This window comes from Astatotilapia calliptera, chromosome 7 (assembly GCF_964374335.1).
Source record: "Astatotilapia calliptera chromosome 7, fAstCal68.1, whole genome shotgun sequence".
In the NCBI taxonomy this organism is placed as follows: domain Eukaryota; kingdom Metazoa; phylum Chordata; class Actinopteri; order Cichliformes; family Cichlidae; genus Astatotilapia; species Astatotilapia calliptera.
The window spans coordinates 2,369,108-2,390,178 of NC_137428.1; the positions used below are offsets into that span (position 1 = coordinate 2,369,108).

Sequence of the window (21,071 nt, forward strand, 5' to 3'; positions counted from 1 at the left end):
CTGCCAAACCTCAGTGCTCCACTGCATTTGATAAAGGCTCAGGAGGGGACAGGTCTCATTTAACCCTTAGAAGAATCATCTTACCTAAATCTTTGTCATTATTCACCAGGGAGAAAACGTTAAACATTCAAGTCATCCTCTGCAGCCAAGAACTGTCCTGGAGAACAAGTTTAAGATGTGAGAAACTATTCAATAGTCTGCCAAAACTGACAGTTTGGGGGGCTAATCTCGTGTCTTGGCAGGCAGCGATCCCAGCTTGAGACTCCTCAGAGCAGGAATTCGACTGAAGTGTCATTCGATGGCCGAATGGAGTTTCTACATAAATTGGAGTGCTTGTAAACTTGTACAAGAGCAGGTTGTGAAAGACGGGACACTTGATTTGGTGTCAAGCCTGCAATAATTGTGAAATACTGGGCTCAGTTACATCTCTAGATGCAGTTCAAAATGTACATCACCCAAATATTTAATGAGCTGCAGAGTCAGTGGCTTTTAACATTCGGGCATAGACTTGTTGCTTGCAAACACATGAATGTCATTAGCTCTAAAGAGCAACCTCAACCCAAGTGTTCAGCTATTCTTTCAACCTGACAGAAGACGAGAGAAACTGCAGGAGAGCTTTCACACTTTATTTTAGATAAATACAGGAGATCCTTGTTGCACTGTAGAGCTGTGAAGGAGGAAGAAATTATGAGGAACAGGTTTTAACCATCAAGAAATGCCATGTTGTAATAGCCAAAAACCAGTGACCCACCTGAGCCCTGCGAGTTTGGCTCGTCTCTTCCATCCATGTCAGTCTGAAGCTGACCGATGGAAATTTGGCCAAGGGTCAGAAGATGGATGCGTTACATGACCCCAGTGAGGTCCATGGTAATACCACCAGTAGTCGTTCCATGTAGGATTCATGTGGGAGTTGTAGTAGCCACTGTAAGGGTCAACATATCTCTGAGGATGGCGCGGCCTTGATGGGCGTTCCAGTCCATCTGGCTCCGGAAATGCAGAGACCTGACCAGGGCGGCCTTCATCACGATGATGCTGCTCGTTGGGATGCGGCCTTGTATGAGCCGGCACATAAACTTGCGGTCTTTGGTGACCCAAATCATCTTCCTCAGGCCTGTGTCGATGTCCGCCGTGATATTCCTGGCGGCGTGGAGAACCTCGTGAAAAGGGAACGGATAAGCTGAACTGGTAGCCCAGCTTGGAAGCGTCATGGCCATGGCGTCTGCCGGGATTATTAAAACTGTTGTCAATAATAAAGCCGCTTGGTCCGTACCGAGGAGGATTAGCACCATCACGAGACTGAGCAAAAGGAATCCTCAGGCTCAAGTCAAAGCTCCTGGGCTTGGCCACAAGGTGGTTTCTGTGTGCTTGAGGCTGGAGCGGATACGTTTCCATGGGTCTGTGGGCGGGAATATTGGAGCGTGGCTGATACGATCTCGGGGATTGGACTTGGACCTGATCGTGCACATTAGGGTTGATCTTTGGATCTGTCGGCCGCAGAGCCCTCATGTACTGGAAAGGACGAGGACTTCCATACACATCGTGTTCCCCTCTTCCACCCTGCCACGCTCTAGGCTGCACAGGACTTGTGGCTGAGAGAGAACATGGGTAAGAATACAGATTATACCAAGCTTAAAAAAAAAAAACAAACAAACAAAAAAAAAAACCACATCTACAGTTTTTCAGTATACTGATGCAGATTCATCTTAACAGGAGGAAAGTGACTTAAATTTGACAGAGGTCTTCTCTGAGTGGACCAAAATTTGTGTTTCCTAATCTGTAAGGCGGCAAGAAATGCAGATAATTGCAGCTAAAGAAACCTTTTTGCACAGACCCTGCCTCCCCTTTTTTAAATTCTTTATCTTCTTCACATCTATTTAGTACACAGGGGATCTGCCAGGCCTGGGAGCCGCTGCCAGTACCCTTTGAGGTCTTCCCCAAACCGCAGCTCAACTGGCCAAGCCATTCACCTTTACCTACTAAAACACTGTCAACCCTAAAATGATGACGTGGGCCAAGCAAGTGAAATTTGCTTCTAGAATCAGTCATTTCAGTTTCTTCCCGAAAGTATTTACATAAACAGATATTTCCCTGTGTTTAAAACTTTACAAAGGGTTAGTTTTCAGTGCCATGAAGAGGATTTAGCTGTTTGTTACCATCTTTTCATTCAGTTGCAGTTTGGACTAGTGCGAGGCTCTCCACTTTTTGGTTTGGACCAGTCCTCAATTTACCATTTTCAGGTGGGCCAACATGCAGCCATTTGTCTGCTGACAGGTATGAAACTGATGGAGCATAACCCCAGTGCTAGCCTCCCTACACTGGCTTCCTTACAGGATTCAAGTTGTGTTTTTACATCATGAAAACGACCAAACCCCTTCCTTTAGATGTGTCCTTGATCCAACACAGCTGATTCAAACGGTTAAATTACCTCTTCAACATGCCTTGAAGTTCTCCAGAGGCCTGGTAATGAACTAATCACTTGATTCAGATGTGTTGACACAGGGTGAGATCTAAAACCTGCAGGACACTGGCCCTCGAGGCCTGGAGTTGGACACCCCTGCCTCCAAATACTGGATCTGCACAAACACTGGAACATCTTACGTTTCAAAAAGACACAGCTTTAATGGACTGACTTCCAGCACATGTTGACCCAAACATCAAATTTTACAGCTTTGGTCACTGTTGCTGCAGATGTTTATCTTATTGTATCATTTTATATTTTTATTATTCTAAAAATTTTATTATTGTTGTGCATTTTACACTTTAGTCTGTAAAGCGCTTTGTTGGAAGTGTGCTGTATACAAAACACCAAGAACCTTAACACCAGTCACCTTCAACTGGCGTTTTAGATGTTGTCAAGCCAGTTTAGATGAAGAAAACCTGGCTTTTTGGTTTGGTCTGGAATACTTTGTCCCACCACTGGATCTAATCAGCATTTCCAGTTTAACGTTGCTCTAGCATCAGAAACATTCAATTCTTTAGAGTCTTCTGGTGACATTTCTCAGTGTCTGATACATTTTATCCACTTCAATTCTCTGCTTCCAAAGCAAACCAAATTTAACCTGCTGATTTGGACATGACAGAACTTTAGCCCATTGGCTGCATTGTCCTTACAAAGGTAGACTGCAGACCCATTTAGTGGCATTAACAGTCAGCTTTCAAAGACTTGTAATGTATTAATTATGTGCTCTAGAATATTAGCTGTTCCCAAGGTTGTTTTGTCTCCTGTTTAGTACCCACTGAAGGACTTCATACTTTCCCCAATAATCTTGAATCTAAAGAATGATTAAGTGTTTTCTAAAGAGATGCTCCAGGTTCTGCGTGCAGGCATGACTTTGCTGGACTCTTCAGGTAAGGCAGTAAGTTGTTATAGTTTTTTAACTGTGGAGCAGGTTGTTTCAGCACAGGCTGAAAATGTTATTTGCTACAGGCTTTGGAAAAAATTCATAACAACAAGATGCAAGTAAGGCTCACCTCCTGGAAAAGCTGAGGAGTAGTCCACATCACTCAAAACATAAAGCAGTAAAAACCTGTCAAACAGCACAAATACAGTAAAGATAAAACCAGACAAAGGTCCACATTTGAGTACAGGAAGTGTAGATCATGAAAGCACATTTAAACGTGGTACCTTGCAATGAGGAACCGAGCAGCCATGACTGCTGCAGCTGCACTCGCTGTGTCCTCACAAACCCTCCAACCAGACTGTGCATGCAGTGGTGCCCTGTCAGCTACTCCAGCCAAACACCAGTGTGCTTCTGAGTCAAGTGTTCAGGACATGCTGCTGTCTTTATAGGTCCTTCCTACTGCAGGTGTTTCCAATTAGCCTGTTTTAATGAGAAGTTGAACTGAGGTACCCAACAGGTCAACTTCCCTCCCCCATACACGTGTGAGGGAGAGAGAAGAAATTAGTGGCTATATTTAGCAACCTGAGGAATTTGTTTAGGACAGCAACACAGAATTACAAAATCTTTCATTTGAATATCTTCCCGTTACAGGATTGAAGGAGACAACGTAGTTATTTTTTCCTGCTATTTTCCCACCCACGCTCCAGTAGGTGGCAGTAATGTGGCTTTAAGTTGGTTTACCAGCTGCCATTAGGCTTCAAAGAAGAAGAGCCTTCACGCTATGGACTTTATTATTTCTTAGCCCAGTACAGTACCTTTATTTATCCAGGTAAAAACATCTAATTAAGATTAAAAATCCAATTTCAAACAGAGACGTGGCATCGTGGCAGAAAGAGTATTTATATTATATTTCTTTGTATTTATAGCATTTTCAAAAATGTTACCCCACGAGTTCAGATGGTACGAATCATTGACACTGAATCTCCCACATGGTTTTGTTTGGTCAGCATTACAAACGCCGAGCGTTCCCTCTGCACCGGGTCACAGGGTCGACCTCCTGATGCTCTCGTCCACTCAGTGCTGCTTGATGTTGTGACATAAACATAAAAAAATCACAAAGAAAGAACAATACAGTATCCTCAACTGCACCAAAGAGTAAAACAGTGAAATGTGGATTATTAAACATTAGGTCTCTCTCCTCCAAGTCCCTGTTAGTACATGAGTTAATAATTGATCAACAAATCGATTTACTCTGCCTCACAGAAACCTGGTTGCAGCGGGATGATTATGTTAGTTTAAATGAATCAACACCCCCGAGTCATTCTAACTACCAGAAACCTCGAAGCACAGGCTGAGGGGGAGGTGTGGCAGCAATTTTCCACACCAGCTTATTAATCAACCAAAGACCCAGACAGACTTTTAATTCATTTGAAAGCCTGATGCTTAGCCTCGTCCACCCCAGCTGTAAAACTCAGAAACCAGTCTGACTTGTTATCATCTATCGTCCACCTGGGCCTTACACAGAGTTTTCTGTGTAGTTTCTGTGTAGCCTAAAGCAGATAACTTGTAAGTTGGAGAGGAAATGGCGCGTCACAAATTTAGAAGATCATCATTTAGCCTGGAGAAACTGTTTGTTGCTTTATGAGAAAGCCCTCTGTAAAGCCAGAACATCTTACTATTCATCACTGATTGAAGAAAATAAGAACAACCCCAGGTTTCTCTTCAGCAGAGTAGCCAGGCTGACAAAAAGTCAGAGCTCTTTTGAGCAGTGTTGGTCAACTTTCTTGAAAAAAGTAATCAGTAACTAATTACTGATTACTTCCCCCCAAAAGTAATCCCGTTACTTTACGGATTACTTATTTTCAAAAGTAATTAATTACTTAGTTACTTAGTTACTTTTTAAAAACACGAATTACAACCTGAATAGGTGATAAAGCGAGAGAATTTTCAGCCCAATTCTACTTTTTCTGCATAATCCATCATACAAAATGTAAACAAATGGAAAAGTCTGTTTTTAAAACTTGTTTTATCAATTTTAATCTTTTAACTTTATGCATCAAGCAAAAATGAAATTATATGCTACATTCTCTGACTGGAAGAAATTTGTTTAACATTTAAACCTATTTTCTGCACATTCCAGCACATAAAATAAAATATTTTTTTGTGTTTACACACAAATAGATGCAAGTGAAACACAGCAGAAAATAAATAAAATCAAAGACTAGCGGTCCTGTTGCTCTAGGAGTGGGGCAGGCAGAGGTTTGCCCTGGTGCAGGTGTGCCGCAGCGGTCAGTTGAAGAATCCGCGAGTTTCTCTGTGAATTTCCCATTACGTCGTTGCGCACTTGGTGCTTGCTCGTAAGTTTAGGGGTTTTTTCGCTGTAGAAAGAAGTTTTCTTCCCACGCTGAACGAACGCTAATGTTATTGTCACTTTTTATGGAACCAAACTCAAAGTAAGGTCAGTACTTCCACGCTTTAAATGCACACAGCTGTTGTCACGAACGTCACATTCGCTTACGTCACTGTCATGAGACATTCTCGCAAAAAATCACAGTTTTAGTAACGCAGCATTCCTATGGGAAAGTAACTGTAATCTAATTACCGTTTTTGCAATAGTAATCCCTTACTTTACTCGTTAGTTGAAAAAAGTAATCGGATTACAGTAATGTGTTTGTTGAGCCAACTATCCCTTTAACGTTAACAAGTAATGACTTCATTAACATCTTCACAAATAAAATTTTAACAATTAGAGAAAAAATTACCCATAATCATCCCACAGATTCAACATTTAGAGTCTTTTTCTCCAATTGATATTTCTGAGTTAGCTAATTATAGGCCAATCTACAACCTTCCTTTCATATCAAAAATCCTTGAAAGAGTAGTTGTCAAGCAGCTAACTGATCATCTGCAGAGGTTTATTTGAAGAGTTTCCGTCAGGTTTCAGAGCTCATCACAGCACAGAAACAGCTTTAGTGAAGGTTACAAATGATCTTCTTATGGCCTCTGACAGTGGACTCATCTCTGTGCTTGTCCTGCTAGACCTCAGTGCAGCGTTCGATACTGTCGACCATAATATCCTATTAGAGCGATTAGAACATGCTGTAGGTATTACAGGTACTGCACTGCAGTGGTTTGTATCATATCTATCTAATAGACTCCAGTTTGTGCATGTAAATGGAGATTCCTCTTCACACACTGAGGTTAATTATGGAGTTCCACAGGGTTCAGTGCTAGGACCAATTCTGTTTACACTATACATGCTTCCCTTAGTCAGCATCATTAGAAGACATAGCATACATTTACACTGCTATGCAGATGACACCCAGCTCTATCTGTCCATGAAGCCAGATAACACACACCAATGAGTTAAACTGCAGGAATGTCTTAAAGACAAAGACCTGGATGGCTGCTAATTTTTTGCTTCTTAATTCAGATCAAACTGAGGTTATTGTACTCTGCCCTGAAAATCTTAGAAATATGGTATCTAACCAGATTCTTACTCTGGATGGCATTACCTTGGCCTCCAGTAACACTGAGGAACCTTGGTGTCATTTTAGAAATATCCTGTCTCAGAGTGACGCTGAAAAACTAGTTCATGCATTTATTATTTCTACACTGGACGACTGTAATTCATTATTATTATGAAGTCCTAAAAACTCCCTGAAAAGCCTTCAGCTGATCCAAAATGCTGCAGCAAGAGTCCTGACAGGGACTAGAAAGAGAGCAGATTTCTCTTTTGTTGGCTTCCCTTCATTGGCTTAAATAAATAATCAGGCCCCATCTTATCTTAATGACCTTGTAGCACCATATCACCCTATTAGAGCACTTCGCTCTCGCTCTGCAGGCCTACTTGTTGTTCCTAGAGTATTTAAAAGTAGAATGGGAGGCAGAGCCTTCAGTTTTCAGGCCCCTCTTCTGTGGAACCAGCTTCCAGTTTGGATTCAGGAGACAGACACCATCTCTACTTTCAAGATTAGGCTTCAAACTTTCCTTTTTGCTAAAGCATATAGTTAGGGCTGGACCAGGTGACCCTGAATCCTCAGTTATGCTGCAATAGATGTAGACTGCTGGGGGATTCCCATGATGCATTGGTTGATAGTTCTTCACTCACTATGTGTTAATACACCTCCTTGAATCATACTTGTCATTAATCTCTGTCTCTCTTCCACAGCATGTCTTTATCCTGTCATCCTTCTATTCTTATCTTACCAGTTATAAAAGTAAGTGAGGGAGTTGGAAATGAGGACCCATTCCAGCTGTAATAAGGCACTCTGGCATCCACACCCAACACCAATATAGAATCACTATTTAAACACAGAAACAGCAGGCCCTGATGTAAGATCAAACACTGCATTTCTTACTACAGAGGTGACAACATTCCCGGCAAAGCAGCCTGCTTGTGGTCAAATATCTTTGTAGAAGGCAATATACAGAAGTACGATAAAATGTTAAAGATTTCTAAAACTATTATTGGACATTTTAGAAAATATAAGTGAATACCAAGTTATTTTTGCCCTAAAGGGACTCGAGATGTATGAGTAAAAGTATAAAAATATAAATGACATCAGATGCAAGAAGGAAATTGTGTATTTATTTGCATGGTGAGTTACAGTCTTGGCAGAAATGCGCTCCAAAAGTAAAATAACCTTTGTGCACAGATTGAACAGAGTTGACACTGAGTTAGTTCCTGTGTAAAGCCTGTTGCAGAGTTGGTGCCATATTTAAGGTAGGCCATTCTGATCCATCCAGGGTTGAACGTGATTGAGGCTTAAGACCATCTACCTCAAAGGTTTGTTGCCGAGTCGGTGCCAAATTGAAGACAGGCCAGTCTGATCCACCAAGGGCTGGAATTGATTGTTGCTTAAGATAACCTGATTCATGAGTCTGTTGCTGAATTGGTGCTAAGTTTAAAGCAGGCCATTCTGATCCACCAAGTGTTGAACGTGATTGAGGCTTAAGACCAGCTGCCTCAAAGGTTTGTTGCCGAGTCTGTGCCAAATTGAAGACAGGCCATTCTGATCCACCAAAGGCTGGAATTGATTGTGGTTTAAGATAACCCGACTCATGAGTCTGTTGCTGTGTTGCGGAGTTTAAGGCAGGCCATTCTGATCCAGCTATTGCTGAACTGGACTGTGGCTTAACACGACCTGGCTCAAAGGTTCGTTGCCGAGGTGGTGCCAAGTTTAAGGCAGGCCATTCTGATCCAGCAAGGGTTGAGCTTGATTGTTGCTTAAGATAACCTGATTCACGAGTCTGTTGCTGAATTGGTGCTAAGTTTAAAGCAGGCCATTCTGATCCACCAAGGGTTAAACTTGATTGAGGCTTTAGACCATCTGCCTCGAAGGATTGTTGCCGGGGTGGTGCCGAATTGAAGACAGGCCATTCTGATCCAGCTATTGCTGAACTTGTTTGAGGCTTAAGATGACCTGCCTCAAAGGATTGTTGCCGGGGTGGTGCCAAGTTTAAGGCAGGCCATTCTGATCCACCAAGGGTTGAGCTTGATTGAGGTCTAAGATAACCTGGTTCATGTGTCTGTTGCTGTGTTGCTGCAGAGTTAAAGAAAGGCCATTCTGATCCAGTTATTGGTGAACTTGACTGGGGCTTAACACGACTTGGCTCAAAAGTCTGTTGTGGTGTTGTTTCAAAGTTGAAGAAAGGCCTTTCTGTTTCATGCAGAGTGGAGCTTTGTGGTTTAACATGAACTGGCTCATAAGTCTGCTCCTGTGTTTGAAAATGTAGAAAAGGTCTTTCTGATCCAGTAAGAGTTGAACTTGATTGTGTTTCGATGGAATATGGTTTATAAGCCTGTTCCTGTGTTTCTGAGTAACTACTACCAGCAGAGTTTAAGAAAGGTTGCCTTGATTGTGGCATTTCCTGCTTTATGTTACCGTAATTGACAAACTCTGTGTTCTCTGGATTTTCTTGATTTACTGAACTGTCAACATAGCTGGTCATTGGGATATTGGGATATTGAGAGACAGATGAAGAGGGAACAGATAAGTCGATTTGAAAGCCTGGTTTAGAGACAGGAGCGGTATCATTTCCACCATCATGTCCTTCACTGGCCAAATCTCCCCCTTCATGTCTGACCGAAAGATCAAAATATGGAATGCTCAGACTAAATTCGTAGCTTTTGGGTTTGGGTGACAGATATTTCTTCTGTGGTGGAGGCTGGGGTAGAACAGTCTCCTTTGGCCATTTGGTGGCAACATTAGATCGTGGCTGCAAGGGGTTTGCAGGCTTGAGGTTTGAGGCTTTTTGGTACACTATGGGATGGTTTTGTTTACAGATATGGAAAGGGGCCATCATTAAACGTCCCTGCTTTTCCAATGTTTTGTCCTGGGCACTGATGTAGTAGAAAGGATGACAGTTCTCATAGTTGTAGGCTTCTTCCTCTCCTTCACTTTGCCACACTCCCGGTTGCACAAAACTTCTGGCTATGAAAGAAAACAGGTGAAGGTTAAGTTACAAATTACATTGTAAAATTTGGACATTTAGACTATATTTTCCAAACCAACACCTCTAGAACCTCAACAACATATTTCTGCAGGAATAAACCGGCCTGACAGTTGGCTTAAACAAGGTTCTTGTTTAGTTCCCTGTGCGACATTTTAAGCAGCGTAACATGAAGCACAGGACAACTCATATTTAATAGTGTGGAGCATTTAGACCCTGTAACTCCATAACATTAAAATACTGCAGATATACTCTACACAGTCCTGTTTCAATGTACATGGTCTTGAAACAGGACTGTGAATAAAGCTTACTTTTAATTAATTTTTTTTTTTTTACTTACACTGGTATTTAACTGACAATATTTAATCATTTATTAGATTCAGATTGTAAAAATTACATTTCAGGACTGAAGAAGAGTGCCACCTCGAGTCCCCTTTATAGATTCTCCATTTGCTGTATAGCAAAACAATATTGCAATAAAGGAAAGAGTAAAACAGTTACATGTGGATTTTTGTATTAGTTCCCTCAGCAGGAGGTGAGTTAGGCTTACCTCTTGGAAAAGCTGAGGAGTAGTTCACCTCACTCAACAAACAGACCAGCAATAATCTGTTAAACAGTTACAAATACACAGTCAAGGTAGACTCAAGTAAATAAAATGGACCTAATAAAACCCATTTGGTTTCATATTTAATGTGTTACCTTGTAATTAGGAAGCCAGCAGCCATGACTGCTGCAGTCGCTGTGTCCTCACAGCTGCGAGCGCTGAGCTGGACTGTGCAGCACAGCTGCCCTGTCAGCCGTGGATCCAGAAAGCCCAACTTCCAGCTCCTCCAACTAAACACCCACGAGACTCAAAGTCGAGCATCCAAGCCACGCGGCTGTCTGTGTGTGTCTTTTCTATCTTCCTAATGAAAAGTTGGGCTGAAGCAAACTCTGCCTCACACAGGTGCAAACACTTGATGTGATTGGCCTGGCTGAGACGTTAGAATGATTGAATCTATGCCCCAGAGGGGATGTGGACAACAAGAACACGTTTGATTTCAACTTCTACAGTACAGCGCTGTATTGTTTTCCTTTTACAGTTTTATGCGCTTATACACATTTTGACATGAAATAAAAGACTAATAATAAAAGTCTTGCATTGAGCTCAAGCACCAACATAAAATAAATTGGCTACATTAAAGGCAAATTTATCAGAGGTATGAAATATATGGTTTTTATGTTAAGAAAGCAAACAAAAAAAGACTTGAGATACTTTAAGATTAAATAGCTGAATTGTTCTTGGGGTGAGGCAACACTACATGACTGAATGTGCTGTTTAGCCTTCAACCACAAACTGAAGCTAATTTACCTGCCTGGTCAACGACACACTACAAGAACCTGAAAGTATCACCACAACCAGATTTGGCTGTGGAAATTCATGAACAGCTGAAGGAGGATGAGTCGCTCTGTCATCTGTGGCCAAGCCAGGAAATAAACATGTAAAGGCTCCAACATACACACAGTGAAGTTGGGTGCTTTTATTTTGACGTTACTGAGAAAATCATGAGAGAAATAAATGAACACTGAACAGAAAATGGTAAAGGGACAGAACACATTTACAGTGTGCGTTAATCAGCTTGACATGTTTGAATACAGCTCTAAAAGCTTTCAAGCTATGTTCAAAAGGTTGATGAAAGATGAATAAAATTTTAATATCCGATTCAAACTCTAGAGTAGACTGTTTTTCCTCTTTTTTGTACAGAGGAGGGAGAGTGGATACACTGACAAAGGATGTCAAAAATAGAGCTGCCAGGCAATAAAGAGGAAGACCTCAAAGACGATTCATGGATGTAATGAAGGAGGACAAGCAGAGGGTGGAGTGAAAGAGAAGGATGCTGGGATAGGAGGAGGCGGCAGACGATCCACTCTGGCTAAAGAATAAGATGCACTGGGATTTAACCCAGTGAGCTCAAGTTCACACAGACTCACCAAAATGTGATAACAGAAAATGTTTTATTTATTTATTTATTTTTTAAAAAAGCAACTTCACCCGATCTGATGATTTTCTTTGTGTGGTTGGTGTGAAAAACCAACAAACCCCCACCATGGACACAGCTGCAGGAATGTAAAACTGACCTACAAATCAGTCAAGCATAAAACAGGCATCTAACACACATGAGCCAGTGTTTATCTACACAACAGACAACTTTAAAAATAAAAGAAACTCCAACGACAGCCATAAAATTTTATTTTTCACCAATAATGGAACTCCCAAAGAGCTGGTTGCTGAAAATGTGGCATCTCTCATGGCATCTAGTGGCGGTACATCTAGCTATGAAAAATTATATTTGTCCATATCCAAGGGATGACTTCAAGTAAGGCTAGGGCCACATGTACACAGGTATTTTTGAAAACGCAGATTTTTCTGTGCATTTGCACCTTTCGTCCACACGTAAAACTGAAAACAGATTTTTAAAAACTCCTGCCAGGGTGGAGAATCTCAAATACTCAGTTTTTGCGTTTACGTGTGGATGAGGAAAACTGATATTTAGCCACGGAACGTCACAGGTGTGCGCTTTGTTCGACGCGACGCTGTGCGCCATGTTATTGTTTACATGAGATGAATTTCTACAATGGCAGATAGAGACAAAATACTGTTGCTGTTAATCTGACTATCTGCAGTTCTTACACAGTTACTGTCCGTCCGTTTAGAAAGACAGAGACATCAGAGGGAACTTCGGACGTGGCCTCTACAGTCAACACAGCTGCTTCCACAATCCTAACGTGGTTTTGAATAAATTTACTTTTTATTGTTCATTCCTAGTTGCAAGTCTACACCAACCAAAATACTTTTAACATTTGAAATGCTGAAGGCATTTGAAAAGTAACAAATTTGTCTGCCTTTCCAAGAAAACAAAACTTTTTGGAAGTACTTTAGTCTTTCCGTCCCAGGCTTCTGATTTGCCAACATTTCATTTTTAGCGTTTACATGTGGATAGAAATATATATTTTTTTTTTTTAAACGAAAACCTCCATTTTTACCCGTACACAAGTGTGGGGCTGCTCAAGCTCTTGCCAGTTCTAGGCCAATCAGCATTTTGTCCATTGCCTCTAACAGGGCTGAAACTGGTACCTGAGCAGACTACCACTTACAGTTTTGCGCTACATCCAGTCACTTTAATTTTCAAGTCTGATTTGGAGGAAAACGCAAGGTTCTTGAATGATATGCTAGTAGTGGTGTGGCAGGCGTTAAAAGCTTGAGAGCCTGCAGAATTAAGTTTTAGATCATTAGGGCGATCGTGGCTCAAGAGTTGGGAGTTCGCCTTGTAATCGGAAGGTTGCCGGTTCGAGCCCCGGCTTGGACAGTCTCGGTCATTGTGTCCTTGGGCAAGACACTTCACCCATTGCCTACTGGTGGTGGTCAGAGGGCCCGGTGGCGCCAGTGTCCGGCAGCCTTGCCTCTGTCAGTGGCTACAATGTAGCTGCCATTACCAGTGTGTGTGTGAATGGGTGATGACTGGATATGTCAAGCGCTTTGGGGTCCTTAGGGACTAGTAAATCGCTATATAAATACAGGCCATTTTAGATCAGGCACACTCAAACTTAACAGCCTCAATTTTAGGGGCTCGTCTAGAGGCAACATGTTGGCGAATACTATAATCTGAGAATTACATATTTTGCTTAAAGGGATTAGCCAAGGCCAGCCAATCTGGACTGGGTGCAGCAGAACGTCTTCTTTCAGCAACTGCCAAACCTCAGTGCTCCACTGCATTTGATAAAGGCTCAGGAGGGGACAGGTCTCATTTCACCCTTAGAAGAATCATCTTACCTAAATCTTTGTCATTATTCACCAGGGAGAAAACGTTAAACATTCAAGTCATCCTCTGCAGCCAAGAACTGTCCTGGAGAACAAGTTTAAGATGTGAGAAACTATTCAATAGTCTGCCAAAACTGACAGTTTGGGGGGCTAATCTCGTGTCTTGGCAGGCAGCGATCCCAGCTTGAGACTCCTCAGAGCAGGAATTCGACTGAAGTGTCATTCGATGGCCGAATGGAGTTTCTACATAAATTGGAGTGCCTGCGATAATTGTGAAATACTGGGCTCAGTTACATCTCTAGATGCAGTTCAAAATGTACATCACCCAAATATTTAATGAGCTGCAGAGTCAGTGGCTTTTAACATTCGGGCATAGACTTGTTGCTTGCAAACACATGAATGTCATTAGCTCTAAAGAGCAACCTCAACCCAAGTGTTCAGCTATTCTTTCAACCTGACAGAAGACGAGAGAAACTGCAGGAGAGCTTTCACACTTTATTTTAGATAAATACAGGAGATCCTTGTTGCACTGTAGAGCTGTGGAGGAGGAAGAAATTATGAGGAACAGGTTTTAACCATCAAGAAATGCCATGTTGTAATATCCAAAAACCAGTGACCCACCTGAACCCTGCGAGTTTGGCTCGTCTCTTCCATCCATGTCAGTCTGAAGCTGACCGATGGAAATTTGGCCAAGGGTCAGAAGATGGATGCTTTACATGACCCCAGTGAGGTCCATGGTAATACAACCAGTAGTCGTTCCACGTAGGATTCATGTGGTAGTTGTAGTAGCCACTGTAAGGGTCGACATATCTCTGAGGATGGCGCGGCCTTGATGGGCGTTCCAGTCCATCTGGCGCCGGAAATGCAGAGACCTGACCAGGGCGGCCTTCGTCACGATGATAATATTCACGATGATGCTCGTTGGGGTGCGGCCTTGTATTGGCCGGCACATAAACTTGCGGTCTTTGGTGACCCAAATCATCTTCCTCAGGCCTGTGTTGATGTCCGCCGTGATGCTCCTGGCGGCGTGGAGGACCTCGTGAAAAGGGAACGGATAAGCTGAACTGGTAGCCCAGCTTGGAAGCGTCATGGCCATGGCGTCTGCCGGGATTATTAAAACTGTTGTCAATAATAAAGCCGCTTGGTCTGTACCGAGGAGGATTAGCACCATCACGAGACTGAGCAAAAGGAATCCTCAGGCTCAAGTCAAAGCTCCTGGGCTTGGCCACAAGGTGGTTTCTGTGTGCTCGAGGCTGGAGCGGATACGTTTCCATGGGTCTGTGGGCGGGAATATTGGAGCGTGGCTGATACAATCTCGGGGATTGGACTTGGACCTGATCGTGCACATTAGGGTTGATCTTTGGATCTGTCGGCCGCAGAGCCCTCATGTACTGGAAAGGACGAGGACTTCCATACACATTGTGTTCCTCTCTTCCACCCTGCCACGCTCTAGGCTGCACAGGACTTGTGGCTGAGAGAGAACATGGGTAAGAATACAGATTATACCAAGCTAAAAAAAAAAACCACATCTACAGTTTTTCAGTATACTGATGCACATTTATCTTAACAGGAGGAAAGTGACTTAAATTTGACAGAGGTCTTCTCTGAGTGGACCAAAATTTGTTTCCTAATCTGTAAGGCGGCAAGAAACGCAGATGATTGCAGCTAAAGAAACCTTTTTGCACAGACCCTGCCTCCCCTTTTTTAAATTCTTTATCTTCTTCACATCTATTTAGTACACAGGGGATCTGCCAGGCCTGGGAGCCGCTGCCAGTACCCTTTGAGGCCTTCCCCAAACCGCAGCTCAACTGGCCAAGCCATTCACCTTTACCTACTAAAACACTGTCAACCCTAAAATGACGACGTGGGCCAAGCAAGTGAAATTTGCTTCTAGAATCAGTCATTTCAGTTTCTTCCCGAAAGTATTTACATAAACAGATATTTCCCTGTGTTTAAAACTTTACAAAGGGTTAGTTTTCAGTGCCATGAAGAGCATTTAGCCGTTTGTTACCATCTTTTCATTCAGTTGCAGTTTGGACTAGTGCGAGGCTCTCCACTTTTTGGTTTGGACCAGTCCTCAATTTACCATTTTCAGGTGGGCCAACATGCAGCCGTTTGTCTGCTGACAGGTATGAAACTGATGGAGCATAACCCCAGTGCTAGCCTCCCTACACTGGCTTCCTTACAGGATTCAAGTTTCGTTTTTACATCATGAAAACGACCAAACCCCTTCTTTTAGATGTGTTCTTGATCCAACACAGCTGATTCAAATGGTTCAATTACCTCCTCAACATGCCTTGAAGTTCTCCAGAGGCCTGGTAATGAACTAATCACTTGATTCAGATGTGTTGACCCAGGGTGAGATCTAAAACCTGCAGGACATTGGCCATCGAGGCCTGGAGTTGGACACCCCTGCCTCTAAATACTGGATCTGCACAAACACTGGAACATCTTACGTTTCTAAAAGACACAGCTTTAATGGCCTCACTTCCAGCACATGTTGACCCAAACATCAAATTTTACAGCTTTGGTCACTGTTGCTGCAGATGTTTATCTTATTGTATCATTTTATATTTTTATTTTATTATTCTAAAAATTTTATTGTTGTTGTGCATTTTACACTTTAGTCTGTAAAGCACTTTGTTGGAAATGTGCTGCATACAAAACACCAAGAACCTTAACACCAGTCACCTTCAACTGGCGTTTTAGATGTTGTCAAGCCAGTTTAGATGAAGAAAACCTGGCTTTTTGGTTTGGTCTGGAATACTTTGTCCCACCACTGGATCTAATCAGCATTTCCAGTTTAACGTTGCTCTAGCATCAGAAACATTCAATTCTTTAGAGTCTTCTGGTGACATTTCTCAGTGTCTGATACATTTTATCCACTTCAATTCTCTGCTTCCAAAGCAAACCAAATTTAACCTGCTGATTTGGACATGACAGAACTTTAGCCCATTGGCTGCGTTGTCCTTACAAAGGTAGACTGCAGACCCATTTAGTGGCATTAACAGTCAGCTTTCAAAGACTTCTAATGTATTAATTATGTGCGCTAGAATATTAGCTGTTTCCAAGGTTGTTTTGTCTCCTGTTTAGTACCCACTGAAGGCCTTCATACTTTCCCCAATAATCTTGAATCTAAAGAATGATTAAGTGTTTTCTAAAGAGATGCTCCAGGTTCTGCGTGCAGGCATGACTTTGCTGGACTCTTCAGGTAAGGCAGTAAGTTGTTATAGTTTTTTAACTGTGGAGCAGGTTGTTTCAGCACAGGCTGAAAATGTTATTTGCTACAGGCTTTGGACAAAATTCATAACAACAAGATGCAAGTAAGGCTCACCTCCTGGAAAAGCTGAGGAGTAGTCCACATCACTCAAAACATAAAGCAGTAAAAACCTGTCAAACAGCACAAATACAGTAAAGATAAAACCAGACAAAGGTCCACATTTGAGTACAGGAAGTGTAGATCATGAAAGCACATTTAAACGTGGTACCTTGCAATGAGGAACCGAGCAGCCATGACTGCTGCAGCTGCACTCGCTGTGTCCTCAAACCCTCCAACCAGACTGTGCATGCAGTCGTGCCCTGTCAGCTACTCCAGCCAAACACCAGTGTGCTTCTGAGTCAAGTGTTCAGGACATGCTGCTGTCTTTATAGGTCCTTCCTACTGCAGGTGTTTCCAATTATCCTGTTTTAATGAGAAGTTGAACTGAGGTACCCAACAGGTCAACTTCCCTCCCCCATACACGTGTGAGGGAGAGAGAAGAAATTAGTGGCTATATTTAGCAACCTGAGGAATTTGTTTAGGACAGCAACACAGAATTACAAAATCTTTCATTTGAATATCTTCCCGTTACAGGATTGAAGGAGACAACGTAGTTATTTTTTCCTGCTATTTTCCCACCCACGCTCCAGTAGGTGGCAGTAATGTGGCTTTAAGTTGGTTTACCAGCTGCCATTAGGCTTCAAAGAAGAAGAGCCTTCACGCTATGGACTTTATTATTTCTTAGCCCAGTACAGTACCTTTATTTATCCAGGTAAAAACATCTAATTAAGATTAAAAATCCAATTTCAAACAGAGACGTGGCATCGTGGCAGAAAGAGTATTTATATTATATTTCTTTGTATTTATAGCATTTTCAAAAATGTTACCCCACGAGTTCAGATGGTACGAATCATTGACACTGAATCTCCCACATGGTTTTGTTTGGTCAGCATTACAAACGCCGAGCGTTCCCTCTGCACCGGGTCACAGGGTCGACCTCCTGATGCTCTCGTCCACTCAGTGCTGCTTGATGTTGTGACATAAACATAAAAAAATCACAAAGAAAGAACAATACAGTATCCTCAACTGCACCAAAGAGTAAAACAGTGAAATGTGGATTATTAAACATTAGGTCTCTCTCCTCCAAGTCCCTGTTAGTACATGAGTTAATAATTGATCAACAAATCGATTTACTCTGCCTCACAGAAACCTGGTTGCAGCGGGATGATTATGTTAGTTTAAATGAATCAACACCCCCGAGTCATTCTAACTACCAGAAACCTCGAAGCACAGGCTGAGGGGGAGGTGTGGCAGCAATTTTCCACACCAGCTTATTAATCAACCAAAGACCCAGACAGACTTTTAATTCATTTGAAAGCCTGATGCTTAGCCTCGTCCACCCCAGCTGTAAAACTCAGAAACCAGAGCACCCTACCTCCAACATTGAATGAAGCAACTATTATAGTACTTCCAAAAAAAGGCAAAGCACCGGAGGAAGTGGGATCATATAGACCTATTTCTCTATTAAATTCTGATCAAAAAATTCTGGCTAAAATACTAGCGAGTAGACTTAAAACAGTAATAGATAAATTGGTGCATTCAGACCAAACAGGTTTCATTCCAAACAGGAGTTCTTTTAATAATCTTCGACGTCTATTTAATATAATCTATTCCCCCAAGGTACAACAGGACCTACTTATACTTAGCTTGGATGCCGAAAAGGCATTCGATCATGTGGAGTGGTCCTACCTCTTTGCAGTCCTAGAAAAATTTCAACTGGGACAAGATTTCATCTCTTGGATAAAACTACTTTATAATAATCCCACAGCCAGAATTCTTACAAATCAGACATTATCAACTCAGTTTAAACTCAGCAGAGGTACAAGACAAGGATGCTCTCTTAGTCCTTTATTATTTGCCCTGGCTTTGGAACCCTTAGCACAGACAATTCGAACCCATATGGATATACACGGTTATGATACAACATACACTTCTAATTCTATATCGCTCTATGCTGACGACATATTATTATACATAACAAAACCATTAATATCCCTCCCAGCAATTCTCTCCGTGATTGATAAATTCAGTACTTTCGCAGGCTACAAGATTAACTGGGGAAAAAGCGAAATACTGCCCATTAAATTAGAGAATAAACAATGGCTTACATCTCTTCCATTTAAAATAACCTATGAAAAAATCACTTACTTGGGCATTACAATACCAAAAAAATACAGCTCCCTAATGAAAGAGAATTTTCTTCCCTTACTGGAGAAACTTAAAAATAACATTCAGTACTGGAGGACACTTACTATTTCTTTAATAGGGAGAGTGAATTCAATAAGAATGGTATTCCTCCCGCAGTATTTGTATCTGGTTCAAAACATCCCAATTTTCTTGCCCAAATCTTTTTTTAAAAAGATGGACGCCATCATTATGCCATTTATATGGAATTATAAAACACATAGAATAAAAAAAGACCACCTATGCAAACATAGATCCCTTGGTGGACTTACACTACCTAACTTTATGTACTACTACTGGGCATCAAATTTAAGAATAATTTCCCTTCTATTGGATGACACTGCAATACTCCCTAACGGCTTACAGATGGAGCGGGAGGATTGCCTTCCTTACTGTGTTGGTGGAATACTACTCTCTCCTATTCTTTTGACAAACTCATATTACAATTCGAATCCAGTGATTCATAATACCGTACAAATTTGGAGACAAATAATTAAGCACTTCAAATTGAAAAAACTATCAATGTGTACATCCATTACAGCTAACCCCTCTTTCCTTCCATCATGTGTAGACGGAGCTTTCAATATATGGCAGGAATTGGGAATTTGTAAATTAAAAGATTTATACCTAAATGATACTTTTATGTCATTCCAACATTTAAAAGATAGATTTGGATTGCCTCACAGTCATTTTTTTAGATATCTTCAACTAAGAGACTATATCCGTACATACCTGCCACAATTTGAAAACATATCGTCCGATCCTTTGGACAGATGTCTTAGTGATGGAAGGGGGTTTGAACAGAGAATTTCATTATTTTATAATTCAATACAGGAGATGAGTATACCTTCAACTACTTCAATCAAAGAGGAGTGGGAAAAAGATTTTGGGACTCTCCTATCAGAAGATTTCTGGCAGGAGGCCTTACACAACATAAATACGCCTTTTATTAATTCCCGTCACTGTTTAATTCAGTACAAAATTATACACAGACTACACTATTCAAGGGAAAAACTTCACAAAATGTATCCAGAGTGTTCCCCCCTCTGTGAAAAATGCAAGATACACTATGGAAATCTGTTACATTGTTTTGCACTATGTCCAAGGCTTCAGGGTTTTTGGTATGATATTTTTACTTATATGTCTAATATTTTTAAAAGTAAGATTGAACCAAATCCGACAGTAATCATCTTTGGGATTTCCAACGAAACACAAAATTTACAACGTTCTCAAAAAAGGTTTATGGCATATGCTTTGATTATTGCAAAGAAATTGATCCTGCAGCTTTGGAAAGGCAATGAGACTCCTGTATTAAAAATGTGGCTTACTGAACTTATAAACACTCTTCACCTTGAAAAAATAAGATATAGTATGAATGACAATGTAAAAGATTTTGAATTAATCTGGCACCCTTTACTTATATACCTTGGGAAAATATAAAACATTGCTTACTTGTTTCTCTTCCCTTTTGCTGACAGCCGGGGTATTGGGACCCCTTATGGGTGACTGCGGGTTTTTTTTTTTTTTTTTTTTTTTGTTGTTGTTGGTGTTGTTTAATTATTTGCCTTGTTAGTTTAGAGAAAAAAAGGAGCATAAGCTATGTTATGTCAATTTGTAAAAACTACAATCATGATACTTGCTCTCAATAAAAAATATTTGAAACAAAAAAAATATTTGAAACAGAAACCAGTCTGACTTGTTATCATCTATCGTCCACCTGGGCCTTACACAGAGTTTTCTGTGTAGTTTCTGTGTAGCCTAAAGCAGATAACTTGTAAGTTGGAGAGGAAATGGCGCGTCACAAATTTAGAAGATCATCATTTAGCCTGGAGAAACTGTTTGTTGCTTTATGAGAAAGCCCTCTGTAAAGCCAGAACATCTTACTATTCATCACTGATTGAAGAAAATAAGAACAACCCCAGGTTTCTCTTCAGCACTGTAGCCAGGCTGACAAAAAGTCAGAGCTCTTTTG

General features: G+C 41.3%; 2 protein-coding genes and 1 long non-coding RNA gene across 3 annotated transcripts; all 3 read right to left on the bottom strand.

Moving 5' to 3' along the window:
- Window positions 1-612: 612 nt before the first annotated feature.
- LOC145429651 (uncharacterized) lies at window positions 613-4,551 on the bottom strand. The gene is made up of 5 exons (XM_080303362.1): window positions 4,286-4,551; window positions 3,626-3,821; window positions 3,472-3,527; window positions 752-1,589; window positions 613-667 (listed from the first exon to the last, which is right to left on the bottom strand). Exons 2-4 carry the CDS (start codon window positions 3,649-3,651, stop codon window positions 790-792), a joined length of 882 nt encoding a protein of 293 aa, XP_080159488.1. The 5' UTR covers window positions 3,652-3,821; window positions 4,286-4,551; the 3' UTR covers window positions 613-667; window positions 752-789.
- Window positions 4,552-7,910: 3,359 nt separating this feature from the next.
- LOC145429907 (uncharacterized) lies at window positions 7,911-10,744 on the bottom strand. Its single transcript, XR_013910239.1, has 3 exons — window positions 10,497-10,744; window positions 10,348-10,403; window positions 7,911-9,778 (listed from the first exon to the last, which is right to left on the bottom strand). It is a non-coding gene; the product is annotated as an uncharacterized LOC145429907 (long non-coding RNA).
- A 3,334-nt stretch (window positions 10,745-14,078) lies between these two features.
- On the bottom strand, window positions 14,079-17,241 carry LOC113025070 (uncharacterized). Its single transcript, XM_026172456.2, has 4 exons — window positions 17,085-17,241; window positions 16,931-16,986; window positions 14,218-15,067; window positions 14,079-14,133 (listed from the first exon to the last, which is right to left on the bottom strand). Exons 1-3 carry the CDS (start codon window positions 17,162-17,164, stop codon window positions 14,256-14,258), a joined length of 948 nt encoding a protein of 315 aa, XP_026028241.2. The 5' UTR covers window positions 17,165-17,241; the 3' UTR covers window positions 14,079-14,133; window positions 14,218-14,255.
- Window positions 17,242-21,071: the final 3,830 nt, after the last annotated feature.